Genomic DNA, 16622 nt, shown 5'->3' with positions numbered 1-16622 from the left:
CAGATGCTGCCAGACCTGCTGAGCTTTTCCAGCAACTTTGTTTTTGTGACTTGTATGGTTGTTTGGGAGTTAGAGACATTGGGGAATAGTTTGGCACTGGTAGTGTTGGGGGAGAAAGACAGAACTGTTGTTGGGAACCTCGTGGATGGGGAGGGGTCAAATAGGGCCTGATTATGAAAGCCACGGACAAGCATCTAAATCCAGGCCTTTGGTAGCCTGCCCTTGTAATTCCTTATCTTTTCTCACACTGATCTTTAGCTTCCTGCAGTGTTCCACTGAAGCTCAAGGGAAACTTAAGGAACAGCACCTCACCTTTTAGTGAGGTACACTGCAGCCTTTAGACTGAACACCAAGTTCAATGAGACAGTAATCTGTGCATTTTGGTGTTTTTTTTTGGGTTTCAGTTTTAATTTTGTTTTTGGATTGGAGCTATCCATAATTCTGACATTCACACCTCGTTCAAATATATTTTTTGTTTCTTCACTTAGTTTAATACCAATTTCTTTCACCTTGGACCACCAACATTTTTGTTGTTTAATATCTCCTGTGTTCCATCCTTTGACAAACCTTTCCTTTTGAACTTATTACCCCACCTCCAAAACAAGCTTTAAAAACTTAGTATATTTTGAAGTTTCTCAGTCTTGATGAAAGACCTAAAACGCTAACTTTGTTTCTCTCTCTCCACAGATGTGCTTGACCTGCTGACCATTTCCAGCACTTTTCCATGCCTCCACCCCTGTCCCACCACAAAAGGTTTTTAAATGTTGAAAAATTCAAAACTGAAGGATGGATGCATTTGGTAGGAAAAGGTATTAAAAGGATAATGACAGCAAAACTAAATTGAATGACATGTAGAGGCAGGGATTGAACCATGATCTAGTTGAATGGCAAAGCATTAAAGTCAGTTGTAAAGACAATCTATACTTTAAAAAGCTTTGAGAAAGTGAATGGCAGAAAATAAAAACAAGGCAAACCCGTTCACATTGCAACACAACCAATGTGACAATAAGCTGCAATCAGAAATAACCCAATAAGATAAAAAGAGAAACATACCTCCCAAAAATGAGGCAACAGCATGTGGTTCTGAAGCACCATACCTACAACTGAAAGAGGAAAAAGACGCTCTTCAGGAACTATTTATGCATTTTAGTGGATTTAAACTGCCTATAAAAGGGACAGGGGACATTTTCCCTTGAAGGTGGTTTGCAAGGATATTCGCGAGAGTTACTTCCTGTGGCCCTTAAATCTACATCCAGAAGCATTAAAGTTTAAATATTTAAGTTCGATTGACTCCACATTTTTAAACTTTAGTCACCAGACAACGCGACTGTCGTAATTAACATAGTTTTAGATACAAGATTAATCACAACGATAGTAAGCTGGAGAAACCCTTTCACCCAGAGTGATAGAAGGTTGTGAATTGAATGACTGGAGTCAGTAATTATACATTGCACATCTGACAGTTTCAGGGAACTGATGCAGTTGGAGGGATTGTGAAACTCCATACTGATATAGTCTTATAGGGCTCTAAAGGATTCAATCCAAGGAATTAAGAAACCACCCCACCCTCCATTAGTATAGTTGCAGGATGTTGGATCAATTAGTGTGGGAAATTCTGGAATATTTCATTGCTAATAAAGTGCCAGGCTCTGGATGAGTTGGTTTTAGAGGACTGTGAAATTCCTACATTGATAGGGATGGGATGGTGGCTCACTGGTTAGCACTGCTGCCTCACTGCGCCACAGACCTGGGTTCACCATCTGTGTGGAGTTTGCACGTGCTCTCTGTGTTTGCGTGGGTTTCCTCCAGGTGCTCAGGTTTCCTCCCACAGTCCAAAGATGCGGAGGTTGGGCAGACTGGCCATCCATATGTCCAGCAGTGTGCAGGCTAGGTGGATTAGCCAGAGGAAATACAGGGATAAGGTAAGGAGTTTGGTCTGGATGGGATGCACTTTAGAGGATTAATGTGGACCTGTTGGGCTGAATGGCCTACTTCTGCACTGTAGGGATTCTGTGATTCTAATGATAGGAAATGTAAGCTCAAGGGGAGTCTAAAGGAGTTGGAGGTGGGTGAATTGAGCAGTGACACGTGAACCTCTCCCAGCTGCTTTTCCCTATTAGACATCTTCCATTGAGCTGTCTCTAGAAGCTAATGACATGTACAAAAACATACAATTCATGAATGTAGTCATCCTTCACAGATACGGAGACACCCCACTCCTGCAGCAGGCCAACCACGCACGATTTCAACTTTCCAATATCCTCTTCAACTTGGTTATTATAAACACCTGTCAGAACAAGAATTCATTACTTCCACAAAACAGAACTGCTTTTAACAAAATAAATGGAAGACCTCTTCATTATTGAGGTACAGTTCTTTATCAGTTTAGCAACTCTACCAGGAGACAGACTAGGAGCAATCAAGAGCTGCTGAGGAAACGGTCACCCTCAACTGAAGCACCAGCTGAGATCAGTGGTTCAGGGAATGGATCCCTTTCTACTCTTCAAAGGTTATTTCCCACATCCAAGGTGCACTGATCCACTCTGCCATCATATTGTTTCAATAAATAGGGCGACTCTGTTGGGAGCAGGTGGTGATAGAACCTCTAAAGCGATGCTGCACAGAATAAGCCTCGATGGGATAAACTGAGGCTCCCACTTCAGGCTGGACTTAGGAACCCCTAAGTTGGGAAGAAATTGACTGCAATGGAGTTAGTAAACAGAGGCACAAATTCTTACAATTAACCAGCCGGTCACAGGGCAGTACCAATAATCAGTTTATCTCCTATCCTGTCCTCAACTATTCTACGTATTTATTATACAAAGTCTCACATTCAAATTTGCCAACGGCACAAAGACTGGCAGAATTATAAAGTGTAGATTGAAATAGAATTACAAGAAGGTATTTCATTAAGTGAATGAAATTGATTTACCACAGATTTGCTCAATTTTGGTAATTGGATTTTGGAGCTCAAGTCTTCAGTACTATTGCTGAAATGTTGTCAGGGCCTGTAGCCTTTGCAGTATCCACTGCCTCCAAATGTTTCTTGATATCACGTGGAGGGAAACAAATTGGCTGAAGACTGTATCTGTAATGCTGGTGACCACTGGAAGAGATTGCAACAGATCGTCCACTCAGCACTTCTGGCTGAAGATTGCGGCAAATGCTTCAGTCTCATCTTTTGCACTGATGTGCTGGGCTCTTCCATCATTGAAGATGAGTATATTTGTGGAGTCTCCTCCGTGAATTGTTTAATTGTCCATCACAATTCACAACTGGCATGATGGCTCAGTGGCGAGCATTGCTGGCTCACAGCTTTGGGGACCCGGGTTCGATTCCAGTCTTGAGTGACGGAGTGGAATTTGCATGTTCTCCCTGTGTCTATGTGGGTTTCCTCCAGGTGCTCCATTTTCCTCCCACAGTCCAAAGATTTGCCAGTTCGGTGGATTGGCCATGTTAAATTTCCCATAGAGTCCAAGGATGGGCAGGCAAGATGGGTTAGCCATGGTAAAAGCACAGTTACAGAGCTGGGATGGGTCCGGGTGGGATGCTGTTCAGAGGGTCCGTGTGGACTGGATGGATTGCTTCCACACTGTTGATCCCCTGGCTTGATGGTAATATTTGAGTGGGAATATACTGGGCCACGAGTTGCAGGTTGAGTTAGGGTGGGATTCTGCTGCTGTCGATGGCCCACAGCATCTTGTGGATGCCCAGTCTTGAGTTGCTAGATCTGTTTGAAGTCTCTCCCATTTAGCGCACACATAGTGCCATACAACACGATGGAAGGTATTCTTGATGTGAAGGCAGGATTTCATCTCCACAAGGACTGTGCAGTGGTCAGTCTTACCAATACACATAAACAAGTGCACCTGCTGCCAGCAGATTGGTAAGGATGAGGTAAAATACGTTTTTCCCTCTTGTTGGTTCCCTCACCACCTGCTGCAGGCCTAGTCTAGCAGCTATGGCCTTTAGGACCTAACCAGCATGATCAGTGCTACTGCTGCCGAACCACTCTTGAAATTCCCCACCAGAGCACATTTTTATGCTCTTGCCACCCTCAGTGTTTCGTCTAAGTGTTGCGCAACATTGAGGAGTTACTGATTCATCATCCAAGGGAGGCCAGTATGTGGTAATCAGCAGGAGGTTTCCTTGTCCATGTTTAACCTGATGGCATGAGACTTCATGGAGGTCCAGAGTCAGTGATGAAGCAACTTCCTTCTGACTGTACACCTCTGTGCTGCCACCTCTGCTGGTCTGTTCTTTTGGTGAAACAGGATATATGCAGAGATGGTGATGGCTGGGTCTTCGTCATACTCGTGGAATCATACGTTATAGACAGTGTCAGGCAGTTACTTAACTAATCTGTGAGACAGCTCTCCCAATTTTGGCACTAGCCTCAGATGTTAGTAAGGAAGACTTTATAGGGTCAACAGGGCTGTTTTTGCCTTGTTCGATGCTAAGTGGTACATACAGTTTCATTTCTTAGTTGAGACTTTGTTGTGATTTTTACAATTGAACGGCTTGTTAGGCCATTTCAGAGGGCAACTCAGAGTCAACCATATTGCTGTCTGGAGTCACATGTAGGCCAGACCAGAGGAGGATGGCAGATTTCCTTCCCCTGAAGGACATTACTGAACCAACTGGGTTTTTCTGACAACTGACCTATGGTTTCATGGTCATCAGTAGATTTTGAATTACAGATTTTTGAAAACTGAATTTATTGAAATTCCACAATCTGCCATGTCAGATTAGCTGAATTTCTGGATTAATGGTCTAGCAATAAGGCCATCAGCCTATTGCCTTCGCAATGGTAAGGTCAGGTAAATAGAGAAAAGAAATTTGTTTTGGTTGAGAACCTACAGTTACAGGGCATATAGCCTGCAAAATAGAATCAGACCATTCAGGAGTCAAAATAGTAGACACATTAATACACAAAGCGTGATAGGAGTTTGGAAGTCTCTTCCACAAATAGCGATTGGTACTCGGTCAACTTTAAATCGGAGATGGATAGATTTTAGTTTTCTAGAGGCATAAAGCGATAAGGGATAAACGGTATGTGGAGTTTGGGACAACCTGAGGATGTCCCAAACTGCTTTTTAGCTAATAAATGAAATTTGTAAATGCTATCAGTTATAATATACGAAACACAGTAGCCAACCTGTGCACGAGCTCCCATGGACAGCAATGTGATCAGCTGGGGTTTTTTATAAAAGTGATATTGACTGCTGGATACCCTTGCACTCCTGCGAATTAGTAACATGGAAACTTTTATACATACCTGAGTGGGTGGATGGGGTCTCAGGTTAAGGTCTCATTTGAAGAGCAGCACCATCGACTGTGTGGCAATCTCTCAGTACTATACTGGAGCACCAGCCGAGATGTTGGTGCACAACTGGTTAGTGTTTGAAACTCTCAAACTTCTGAGTTAGAGACAAGGGTGCTATCCACTGAGCCATAACTGACACTGACTTGTTCCCAGACTTGAAATGTCTAAAATTAGGGGGCATACATTCAAACTGAGAGGGGCAAGTTTTTTTTTAAAACAGAGAGTGGTATCAGTGTGGAACACACTGCCAGGGGTGATGGTGGAGGCAGATATGATAGGGGTGTTAAAAGACTTTTAGATAACCACATGAATAGGCAAGGAATGAACACAGAACATAGAACAGTACAGCACAGTACAGGCCCTTCGGCCCACGATGTTGTGCCAAACTTTTACCCTAATCCTAAGGTCTATCTAACCTTCACCCCTAGCTTATACTATCATCCATATGCCTATCTAATAGCCGCTTAAATGCCCCTAATGAGGCCGACTCCACTACCCTCTCCGGCAATGCATTTCACGCCCCTACCACTCTCCGAGTAAAGAATCTACATCTGACGTCTCCCCTATATCTACCTCCACTCACTTTAAAACTATGCCCCCTCGTAATAGCTACCTCCACCCTAGGAAAAATTCTCTGGTTGTCTACTCTTTCTATACCTCTGATCATTTTGTACACCTCTATCAAGAATGGAAGGATGTGGACCAAGGGCAGGCAGAAGGAATTAATTTAATTTGGTGTCATGTTTGGCATGTGGGCCAAAGGGCCATATCTGAAGTTGCCATATCTTACCAGATCTCAGGGCTACTCTCTCATTAGAGAGAAACAGTTACAGGTGGATTAATCCGAGGGTCACCATGCCTTAGACAAGTGGAGAGGTTGAGAAGGACAGTACTTCATGGTAACTTTAGCCAGTGTGGGGCTTGAACCCATTCTGTTAGCATCACTCTGCATTGCAAACCAGCCCTCCAGCCAACTGAGCTAGCCAACCCCCTATGTAAAATAAATCTCAACCTGAAAAACATGAGTTAATCTGTACCTGATGAATTACAACTCGTCAGGAAATAGGTATCAGGAGGTAGTTCCATAACCAACATTGAGTTACATACCTGGGTATCGCCCATGCTGCCTGTGAAAACAATCGACAGCTCGTAGCATTATGTACAAAACCATTTCGCTGTCGAGATTCTCCATACAAGAAGCTGCATGACAAAAGAAACAGGATTAGCCAGAATTTTACAGACCCATTGAAGATGGAAAGATTTTGGAACGAGCTGATGGGAAAAGGTTCAATGATCAGTTACTGTGTGAAGATGATTAGAAATAAACGACACCGATTGAGATAGAGCAACCATGCGATGTGCAGAAAGTAGCACTGACCATTTCCACTGACCGAAATGGTTTAATACTATTGAGCATAGTACGGGACAGACATTCTACCTTTCATTTTTACCCAAAGTGCGACAGACAAAAAAAAAGGGCCCTGCTGTTAAATAATTAGCAATCAAAAATTGCCAAGGCACTTTTTTTTTGTGAGTTGTTCATCTTGAAACATACAAGATCCTGAAGGGACTTGAGCTGATGGATGTGGAATGGATGTTTTCTCTTGTAGGAGAATCTAGTTTAAAAATAAGGTGTCACCCATTTAAGACAGATGAAGTCTCGGAGGACTTAGTGTCTTTGGAATTCCCTTCCTCAAAAGGCAGTGATGCATAATGTTTCAATATTTTTAAGGTAGAAGTAGAGAGATTCTGGGTTACCGAGGGATGGAAAGATTATTAGGGGTATGCGGGAATGTACAGTTGAAGCTAAAATCAGATCAGCCATGATCTTATTGAATAGCGGATGAGGCTTAAAGGGTTGACTGGTCTATTCTTGTTCTTTGTTCTTTTTAAGTTCTGGACATCACATTTACTGCCTATCCCAAACGGTGGTGAGCTGCCCACATGGTGTTGATACACCAGCAGCGATGTTAGGGAAGTAACTCTACGATTTTGATCTAGTGACAATGAAGGAACAGTGATAAATTTCCAAATCAGGATGGTGATTTGGAGGAGAACTTGCAAGTGGTGAAGGTCCCATGCTCATGTCCTGGGTGGTGGGGGTTGCAGGTTTGGGAGGTGCTGCTGATGCAGTTGCTGCCATGCATCTTGTAGATGATTAATTGTGCGCTGATGGCAGTGGGAGTAAATATGATATTAGGACAGATGAGTGAAAGCTTAGTCACAGACACAGGTTTTAAAGGAGTGTTTTAAAGGAGAGGAAAGAGGCAGAGACATTTAGGGAGAGTATCCCAGAAGATAGGAACTAGCAGTTAAAGCCACAGCTGTTACTGGGGTTGCCTACCTATGCAGTGTCTGGCAGTCAACGATTAGAAAGCTGCTAATATAAGACAGGGATTGATGGTCAACGTTACTTCTGGATTGAGAAGTATACTTGTATGGACTGCCCACTGCGATTTCCAAATAAGGTGGAAAACAAACTGTGAAATTTATTGATGAAGCATACGACCACACAGAATCAAAAGGAACACATCAAGCAACCAAGCTCTCACTTCAGACATTCTCTCAAAATTTTCACTGTGTTCTTTTGACTTGATAGAGGTGTACAAAATGATCAGAGGTATAGGTAGATTGGACAGCCAGAGACTTTTTCCTAGGGTGGAGGTAGCTATTATGAGGGGGCATTGTTTTAAAGTGAGTGGAGGTAGATATAGGGCAGACGTCAGAGGTAGGTTCTTTACTCAAGAGAGTGGTAGGGGCGTGGAATGCATTGCTGGAGAGGGTAGTGGAGTCGACCTCATTAGGGACATTTAAGTGGCTATTAGATAGGCATATGGATGATAGTATAAGGTAGGGGTGGAGGTTAGATAGACCTTAGGTTTAGGGTAAATGTTTGGCACAACAACCAGGAGAAACGTCAACTTTCCTGCTCCTCTGATGCTGCCTGGCCTGCTGTGTTCCTCCAGCTCCACACTGTATTATATCCGACTTCAGTATCTGCAGTTCTTACTATCTCATCCTAACCTGGGACATTTTTGACTACTTCTTTGTGTTGATGCTGGATCAAATCCTTATCAAATAGTACTACAGGAGCGTGTTCAACACAACAATTCAAGAAGGTGCCTCAACATCACCTTAAGGGCAACGAGGGACGGGTAATAAAATTCTGGCTCAGCCAGCAACATCCATATCCTGAGATTTATCTTTTTAAAAATCTTGCCTCAGAGTCAAATTAGTTGAACACCAATCTAATCAGTCTCTGAAAATGAAGACAGGAGTTTGAGCTCTGAACTGTGTTGGTATTCAGCAGCATACCCACATCTGTTGGATGTAGCAGACCACCATCTCATGGATAGGTCATTATTACAAAACTTAAAAGCCTTCTTTGACAAGGGGCTTATCACTCAATTCTGTGGTAAAATTGGGTGATGGAAACGACCAGAATGACTGCTGATAATGCCAATACATCCTTTAATTAGGATATGCCTTCCTTGCCTGCCAAAGAGTGGATTTTAACAGCAATGTATGGCATCTGCTGACCAGTAAGGTGGAGCCTCAGCACCTCTGACAGTGTGGCACTCCCACGGTATAGAAATTTGAGACAGCTGAATACATGATTTTCCAAAATTCTGAACTAATAAATGAAAAGTTTACAACTGCAAAACTCCTGAAAAACCATTAAATGGTTTGGTCACAATCTTTCATCTTCAGATGTAGTCTGGCTTACTGCTTATGTCCAATTTTGTTTTTAAGGTAACTCTTTTAAGACAATCTGTAGGCCCCATAAATTGATAACATTTACCAATTTCTTCTTTATTTGTTGTTTCTGCATTGAACTCCTCTGCTAGCGAACGACATCGCACAAGTCGTAGAAAAGCAGCATTCCTGCCTGGTGGGGGAGAAAGCCATGGTTAGGATTAGGAACAATACCAGGCAAAACAAAATACTCAAGAGTGTCATCATCTCCTCCCCCTTCTGATTAAATTGCAGACGAGTTCTGCTATTGAGAAAAGTTGGAAAAAATAGTTACAAACTTACAACACTTTATACGTGCAAATTAGATCACAATAGAATAGTAACTTATTGTCACTTGTATTTATGAAATTATAATGAGAAGTGTATAAGTCACTGTAACTTGGTGATAATTTAATTATAGAAATAATGAAAAGAAATAGTTGAAACACAGTTACGACAAAGTTCATTTTCTGTTCTCTCCACAACTCCCAGGTTTATGAAATGGATAAGGAACGCAGAGAACCAGATCCAAAATGACTCCACCATTGCTGAAGCAGTCCCCTGCCGCCAAAAGGCCATTAGGCCAGACCCACCATTCTGCCACATAGCAAGACATCTGATCTTGACTGCTAAGAATGAAATCTAGCAATGGGATGTCAGATTGGGATATAACTCAGATGCTAGAATTCAGTCACGAAATCTTTTCGCCTCTCTTACCTCCTTTAAAGGTGTGGTTTGATTGAATGCAGAACAGGCCCAAGGGGCTGAATGGCCTCTTCCTAAAACACCATTAAAGCCTATGCACATTTACTAAGCTTCTGGGCACCTGTCCTAATGTCTCCTGATATGTCAGTTTCTGTCTGATGTATAATCCTGTGAAGAACCTTGGGATGTTTTGCTCTGTTAAAAGGGTAACTGTTAAATGCAAGCATTTTGTTCGAACAGCAGGCCTGGAGAAACATTTGGAACGCCCCCAGGCTGCCCTACAACCAGCAAAAGCTGGTTCGGACTGCAGCAGTGAAGGAGGAACTAGCAGCTACAGAAAAACCCACGTGTGAGATGTGTAGAAAAGTTACACAAACCTAATCACTTGATCTCTTCAATGATGCCCACGTGTTAACCATAAAGCGTGTCAATACAACATTGGAATTTCCAGCATCGTGAGGAACCACACCTTTCTGAAATAAGCTCATGTGGTATGAATAATCAAAACATAAAAAAGGTGCTAGTGTAAAAAGCAGTGATCAGGAAAACATGAAATTTGTTTCTTCATTCCCAAAATATGGGCATCACTGGCATTAATGTTCATTCCTAACTGCTCTGCAAAGACAGTATGGGCCTTCTTCTTAAAGTTCTAATCCATCTGCTAGGCCACATCAGATAGTAGTGAGGAGTCAACCACTTTGGTGTGAAACTGGAGTCATACATAAACAAAAGCAAGCAACGATGGCAGATTTCCTTTGCTAAAGAATGTTAGGGAATCAACAGTATATTCACAAAAATCCCACATCTTTTTATTTCTACATTTTCTAACTAGAATATAAATTTGTAAATTCAGGATGGGACTTGAACTCATTCTCTGGGTAACGTGTCCAGTAACGTAACTACAACACTACCCTAGCCACTTTGATAACAATAAGCCCTTAAAATATTTATAAAATGACAATGCGCTGCCAACAAGAGACTGAAGCAAGGGCACTTACAGAAAAGCCAAATGTCTTTCTCAGAGATGGTATCTGGAGGCTGCAGAAGGAACACAATTCATTTTTAATTTGGACATTACAACACAAAAACAATAGAAAAGGAAAGCTACAGAGGAACAGTGGTCATAACAGAGGCTAACCCATTTCCTATCCTCAAATCATAAGCAGAGAAGACCATTTAAATATACATATAATTTTTAATGTTGGTTTCTGTAAGCTTGGATTTTTGGCTTTAAATGAGTAACTGGTGGATTTGGGATAATTATTTGGATAGAAATAGTGTACAGTGTACAATGTATTGGGAACTGGCAGATTACCTAATGCCAATGATGTTCATTTAATGAGCTGGTGCACACATGATGTGCTGAATAGTCACCTTCTATAAAACCATAAGAAATTGGAACAGGTGAGACCGTTGGCAGAATTTTGAAGAATAACACTGCGCAAGGATCGAACCCTAGACATTTCCAGAGACAAACATTGTTGGTTGGAATCATAGCTAAATCCCACCATTAAATCGGGTAATAGCCAAGTTGAGTTGTGAGGTTTAAGTTGCTTACTTGAGGAGCCTTATTTTAGTTGTTACTTGCAATAAAGTTTAAATCATCATTTCAATACTTGATTGTGAGATTACTTAATAAATAGTCAGATTAGAGGCAACTTGTGGTGATTTACCCACAACAGATCACATTCTGTAAATTTCAATAAGAAGAGGAATCCTTTCCTAAATCTTTGACGTTGTATTTTTTGATAGTAACTGAAAACCTCTTTCAGGTCTCCAGAACTGAGGAGAATCTCGAAAAGCTTGTGTTGTTCCTTCTTAAAGCAGAGAAGGTGAACAGGAGGAATAAAAGCAGAAATTGTTGGAGTAACGGTCTGATAGGAACAGGAATAGGTCCTTTGGTCCATTGAGTCTGCCCCAACATTCAATTAGAACTTGGCTGATCTTTTACTTAAACACTTTTCCTGCACTATTTCATATCGCTTACTGAAATTAATAGCTTCCAGAAACCTATCGATTTCTATATTGAACCGGCTCAATGATTGCGTTTCCAAAGCCTTCTGGGTATAGATTTCCAAAGATTCACCACCCTAGGAGTGAAAGGCATTCTCCCTTATCTCAATCTTAAATGGCTGCCCATTATCCTGAGATTATATCCCCTAATTGTAGAATCACCAACCGGAGGAAACATTATAGAACATAGAACAGTACAGCACAGTACAGGCACTTTGGCCCACAATGTTGTGCCGACCTATTGGTTACTGACTTATGGTTACTCATTTGAGGGCTTCCGAAAAATTTCTAAGTCTGACTCCACTACCACTGCCGGCAGCGCGTTCCACATACCCACCACTCTGTGTGTGAAGAACCTACCTCCGACATCTCCCCTATACCTTCCTCCAATCACCTTAAAATTATGCCCATTCGTAATAGTCATTTCTGCCCTGAGAAAAAGTCTTTGACTATCCACTCTATCTATGCCTCTCATCATCTTGTGAACCTCTATCAAGTCACGTCTCATCCTTCTTCGCTCCAATGAAAAAAAACCCTAGTTCCCTCAACTTTCCTCATAAGACCTGCCCTCCAGTCCAGGCAGCATCCTGGTAAATCTCCTCTGCCCCCTCTCTAAAGCTTCCACATCTTTCCTATAATGAACCAGAACTGAACACAATATTCCAGGTGTGGTCTAACCAGAGTTTTATAGAGCTTCAGCATAACCTCACGGCTCTTAAACTCAAATCCCCTGCCAATGAAAGCCAACACACCATATGCCTTCTTTACAACCCTATCAACTTGGGTAGCAACTTTGAGGGATCTATGGACGTGGACCCCAAGATCCCTCTGTTCCTCCACACTGCCAAGAATCCTGCCATTAACCCTGTATTCTGCATTCAAATTCGACCTTCCACAATGAATCACTTCACACTTCATTATATCTTATTATATAAGTTTCAATGATATCACCTCTTATTCTTCAAAACTCTTAGAGAATAAATTTTCCTCGATCCCTACTCGTAAGGCAATCCCATCATTCTAGAGATAAATCTAGTGAGCATCCATTGAAGTCTGTCTTTGGCTCATAGTCCCTTAGAAATGCTCATGTTGTAATAGTAGTGTTCTACCTCTGAACCAAAAGGCCTGGGTTCAAGTCCTACCTGTTCAAGAGGCATGTCATAACATCTCTGAACTGGTTGATTAGTAAATATTTATCCTTCCTTCGATAAGGAGACCAAAACTGTACAAACAGTACTCCAGGTGTGATTTCACCAAGATTCTACACAACTATAACGAGAAATCTTCTGTAGTCAAACCCCTATGAAATGAATGGCAACACAACATTTGCCTTCTTGATAGCTTGCTGCACTTGCATGCAAGCTTTTAAACAACTCATGATCAAAGATACTCAGATTCCACTAGGCATCCACACTTCCCAACTCCTCATCATTTAAGAAATATTCTACCTTTCTGTTTTTCCCCCAAAGTGAATAATTTCATACTTATTTAAATTATATTGTTTCATTTGCCACATTCTAGCTCGCTGAACCTATTCAAGCCTCTCCAGTTTAATTGCATCAACAAATTTCAAAACATTATAATTGGCTCCCACATCCAAATCAATCCTGTAAACTGTGAACAGTTGTGGACCAAGCACTGACCTTCTTGAGTCCCACTAGTAACAACTTGCCACCCTGAGAATGATCTGTTTATTCCTGCTCTCTGCATGTTATTCTCTTATGTGAGACCTTATCAAAAGCTTCTAAAAATCCAAATACAGTATATCCACAGGACTTCCTTTGTTTAACTACAAGTAACATCCACAAACAACAGGTCTGTAGGTTTTCCTTCTTCCTCCCTTCTTAAACCACAGGGTTACAATTACAGGCTACAGCAACCTTTCTAGAATCTAGGTTAGAAAAGGTAACCACCAATACATCCACTAGCCCTATTATTATTTCCTTCAACTCACTTGGATGAAATTTATCTGGTCCAAAGGATGTATCAATCTTTAATCCAGCTAATTTTTCAAGTTCACTCTCTTTACTAATACTAATTTCGACTGGTTCCACAGTAAAACAAGTCCCTAAGTTACTTAGCATTTCTGGAGGTTTTTTGTGAAAAAGAGATGAAAAATAACCATTTAGTTTCTCCATTTCCCTGTTCGCTACTCCATGTCCCCATATGCAATTGGCCTGCATTTATCCCAGTTAATCATTTTTCTCTTTTATATACTGATAAAGCATATAGCAAAACCTTCCATGTACCTCATTTGCTTACATTTATGTTCCTGTCTCTATTTCCTTATTGGCTTCTTGATCCTCTTTTGCCAAGTCCTACATCACACTGAATTCTCAGGCTTGCCACTCTTCCTGGCTTTCATGTTAGCTACTTCCTTTGATCTAATACAACCTTTAAATTCTTCTGTTGACTGTGGTCAATTGGCCTTTCCCACGGAGGGAAGTAGACTTGTAGTATTTCTTTTGCCTGTCTACCATCAAATCCTTGTGCATTTTCCCAATCCACATTAGCCAACACGCCCCTTATACCCTCAGTTTCCTTTGCTCAGACTTAAGACCCTGGTTTTAGAATGTCACATTCAAACTTAAGACTTTTACACAACCATGTTATGGCTATCATTTGCCAAAGGCTTCTTTACAGCAAAGTTATTATTTAGCCTTTCGCATTACTCAATACTAAATCCAAAACAGTTTAATTCCTAGGTGAAATAAAAACAGAAACACAGCAGGGTCTGGCCTGATAATTGGCCTAGGAGTAGGTGAGTACAGCTGGCTATGCAAAAAGCAACCCTCATCTTAAGAGGCCTGGGTATGGGGTGAGTATAAAAATTATGGAAGGATAGAGTCATACTCTAAAGTTATTGATCTCAATACTGAGTGCCAGAGGCTGCAGGGTACCCAAACAGAAAATGAGATGTTATTCTTTGAGTTTGCACTCAGACTTGCTGGAACACTACAGCAGGCCTGCAACAGAAATGATGGTGTGGGAACATGGTGGTCTGTTGAAGTGGCAGGCAATTAGAAGCTGAAGTCATTTTTGGAGGACAGAATGTAGGTATTCTGCACTTCATCTCCCCAGTGTAGAGGAGACCACACTGAACAGCGAATACAGTAGGCTAGATTGAATGAAATACAGATAAATTGCTGCTTCACCTGGAAGGTATGTCTGGGGCCTTGGACAGTGAGGAAGGAGGTCGTAAATGGGCAGGTACTACACCTTCTGTGATTAAATAGGAAGGTGCCTTAGGGGTGGGAGGTGGTGTTGGAAGTGGGAGAGGAATGGACCAGATGAACAGTCCCCACAGAATGCTTACAGGGGACGGGAATGTGTGTCTGGTTGTGGCTTCCTATTGGAGATGACAATTGTCATCTACTCCTGGGTGTCTGACCACATTATATGGGCTGCTTTCAGTACAGCTCACCCATTCTCTCCTACTCTTAGCTCTTATTATCATTTAATCAGCTTTTCTTCTGCCTGGCCTGCTAACCATTATCTTATTTTCATATCTCTTTTCATATCTCTCTCTCTCTCTCTTTCTGGGCTCCATCTCCGCCTATCTGCTCAGCTCTCCCATCAATTCTCATCTTCAGCATAAATATCACTTTTCCCTTACTGCTAACAGTTCTGATGACGAGTCACCAGACATAAGTGTCAACTGTGCTTTCTTCCCACAGATGCTGCCAGACCTGCTGAGTTTCAGCAGAATGTTTTGTTTTTGTTTCAGATTTACAACATCTGCAGTTCTTTATTTTGTTTCAATTCCTAGTTGGGTGCTTGATTCCATAAATCTTGAAAAAAGTAGAGAAATAGGCTACAATAAACACAAAAACAAAATATTGCAGCTGAAAATCTGAAAAGAGCATAAATCTAAATCAGGAAAATGAAAAATGGGTTGCATTGTCAGGGATATCGTTTTTTCAGATCAGATATTAAACCGAGGCCTGGTCAGAACTTGGCACGGGTGGATATAGCATATTCACAGCTATTGCTGGAAGGAGAGATCAGAATTTTCCCTGCTCTCTCGTCAACAGGATCATAATCAGTTTAGGGTAATCATTCTTCACATTTAGTTTTAATGGGATTGGTAACTTCCATCAAGCAATTCTTTAGTAAAAAGGGGGTAAGGAAGGAATACAATCCTAAGTGACTTTACCCTGCCAATAGATTCCAGTATTTCAGTGACATAATCACTTATAACAGATGCATCTTCTTTTGCCTTTTCACGATATCTGTAAGAAAAAGAGAGAGAGAGAGAGAAAGAGAATCAAATACACAAACAGTAACAAGAACAAAGCTTTTGAGAAGATTTGTAGCACGGGTTGTGGATAAGGTTGCAGGCTTGCTTGCCGAGCCAGTGTGTTTGCAGACATTTCGTCACCCTGATTTGATTTCTAAAGAAGGATCCCAACCGAAACGTCAGCTTTCCTGCTCCTCTGACGCTGCCTGACCTGCTGTGTTCCTCCATGTCCACACTGTTTCAGACCCTGTGTACAAACCACTGAAAAACAGAACCGGAAGTGATGCCAACCACCCCAGTAAACCAAGGCATATAAATAACAAGCAGGACAGAACACCAATGCCTCACCGGAGGCACAGTGACGATGTTACCTAGCAGGGTGACGAAAGGTCTGCAATCAAACACACCGGCTCAGGGAGTGAGTCTACAACTTTGGTAACAAGAGCAGTCAGCTATTTAAAACTAGACACCAAATGAAATGATGTAAAGGGTGGAGATGATCACCAGTCCGGTGATCCAGTGTAGTATGGAGCAAGTATCACCTTACTTGAGATTCCATCATTCCTAAAAGCTGAAAAAACGATATCCTTCTGTTCAAGTTGC

General features: G+C 41.6%; 1 protein-coding gene and 1 long non-coding RNA gene across 2 annotated transcripts in view; one reads left to right on the top strand and one right to left on the bottom strand.

The window, feature by feature from the left end:
* Positions 1-9877, top strand: part of LOC125485062 — a 22433-nt gene extending 12556 nt beyond the window's left edge. Inside the window, exons 2-3 of the long non-coding RNA XR_007263824.1 lie at positions 688-809; positions 9554-9877. This is a non-coding gene — a long non-coding RNA (uncharacterized LOC125485062). The remainder of the gene's footprint in view (positions 1-687; positions 810-9553) is intronic.
* Positions 1-16067, bottom strand: part of LOC109920546 (nedd8 activating enzyme E1 subunit 1) — a 21848-nt gene extending 5781 nt beyond the window's left edge. The window contains exons 1-6 of the mRNA XM_020520573.2: positions 15936-16067; positions 10765-10804; positions 9129-9215; positions 6434-6526; positions 2173-2287; positions 1054-1103 (exon numbers count right to left, since the gene is read on the bottom strand). Of these exons, the coding sequence (XP_020376162.2) occupies positions 1054-1103; positions 2173-2287; positions 6434-6518 (250 nt within the window). The 5' untranslated portion in view covers positions 6519-6526; positions 9129-9215; positions 10765-10804; positions 15936-16067. The remainder of the gene's footprint in view (positions 1-1053; positions 1104-2172; positions 2288-6433; positions 6527-9128; positions 9216-10764; positions 10805-15935) is intronic.
* Positions 16068-16622: the final 555 nt, after the last annotated feature.

This window comes from Rhincodon typus, chromosome 15 (assembly GCF_021869965.1).
Source record: "Rhincodon typus isolate 14 chromosome 15, sRhiTyp1.1, whole genome shotgun sequence".
Lineage (NCBI taxonomy): Eukaryota > Metazoa > Chordata > Chondrichthyes > Orectolobiformes > Rhincodontidae > Rhincodon > Rhincodon typus.
This window is presented reverse-complemented; position numbering and strand designations above follow the sequence as displayed.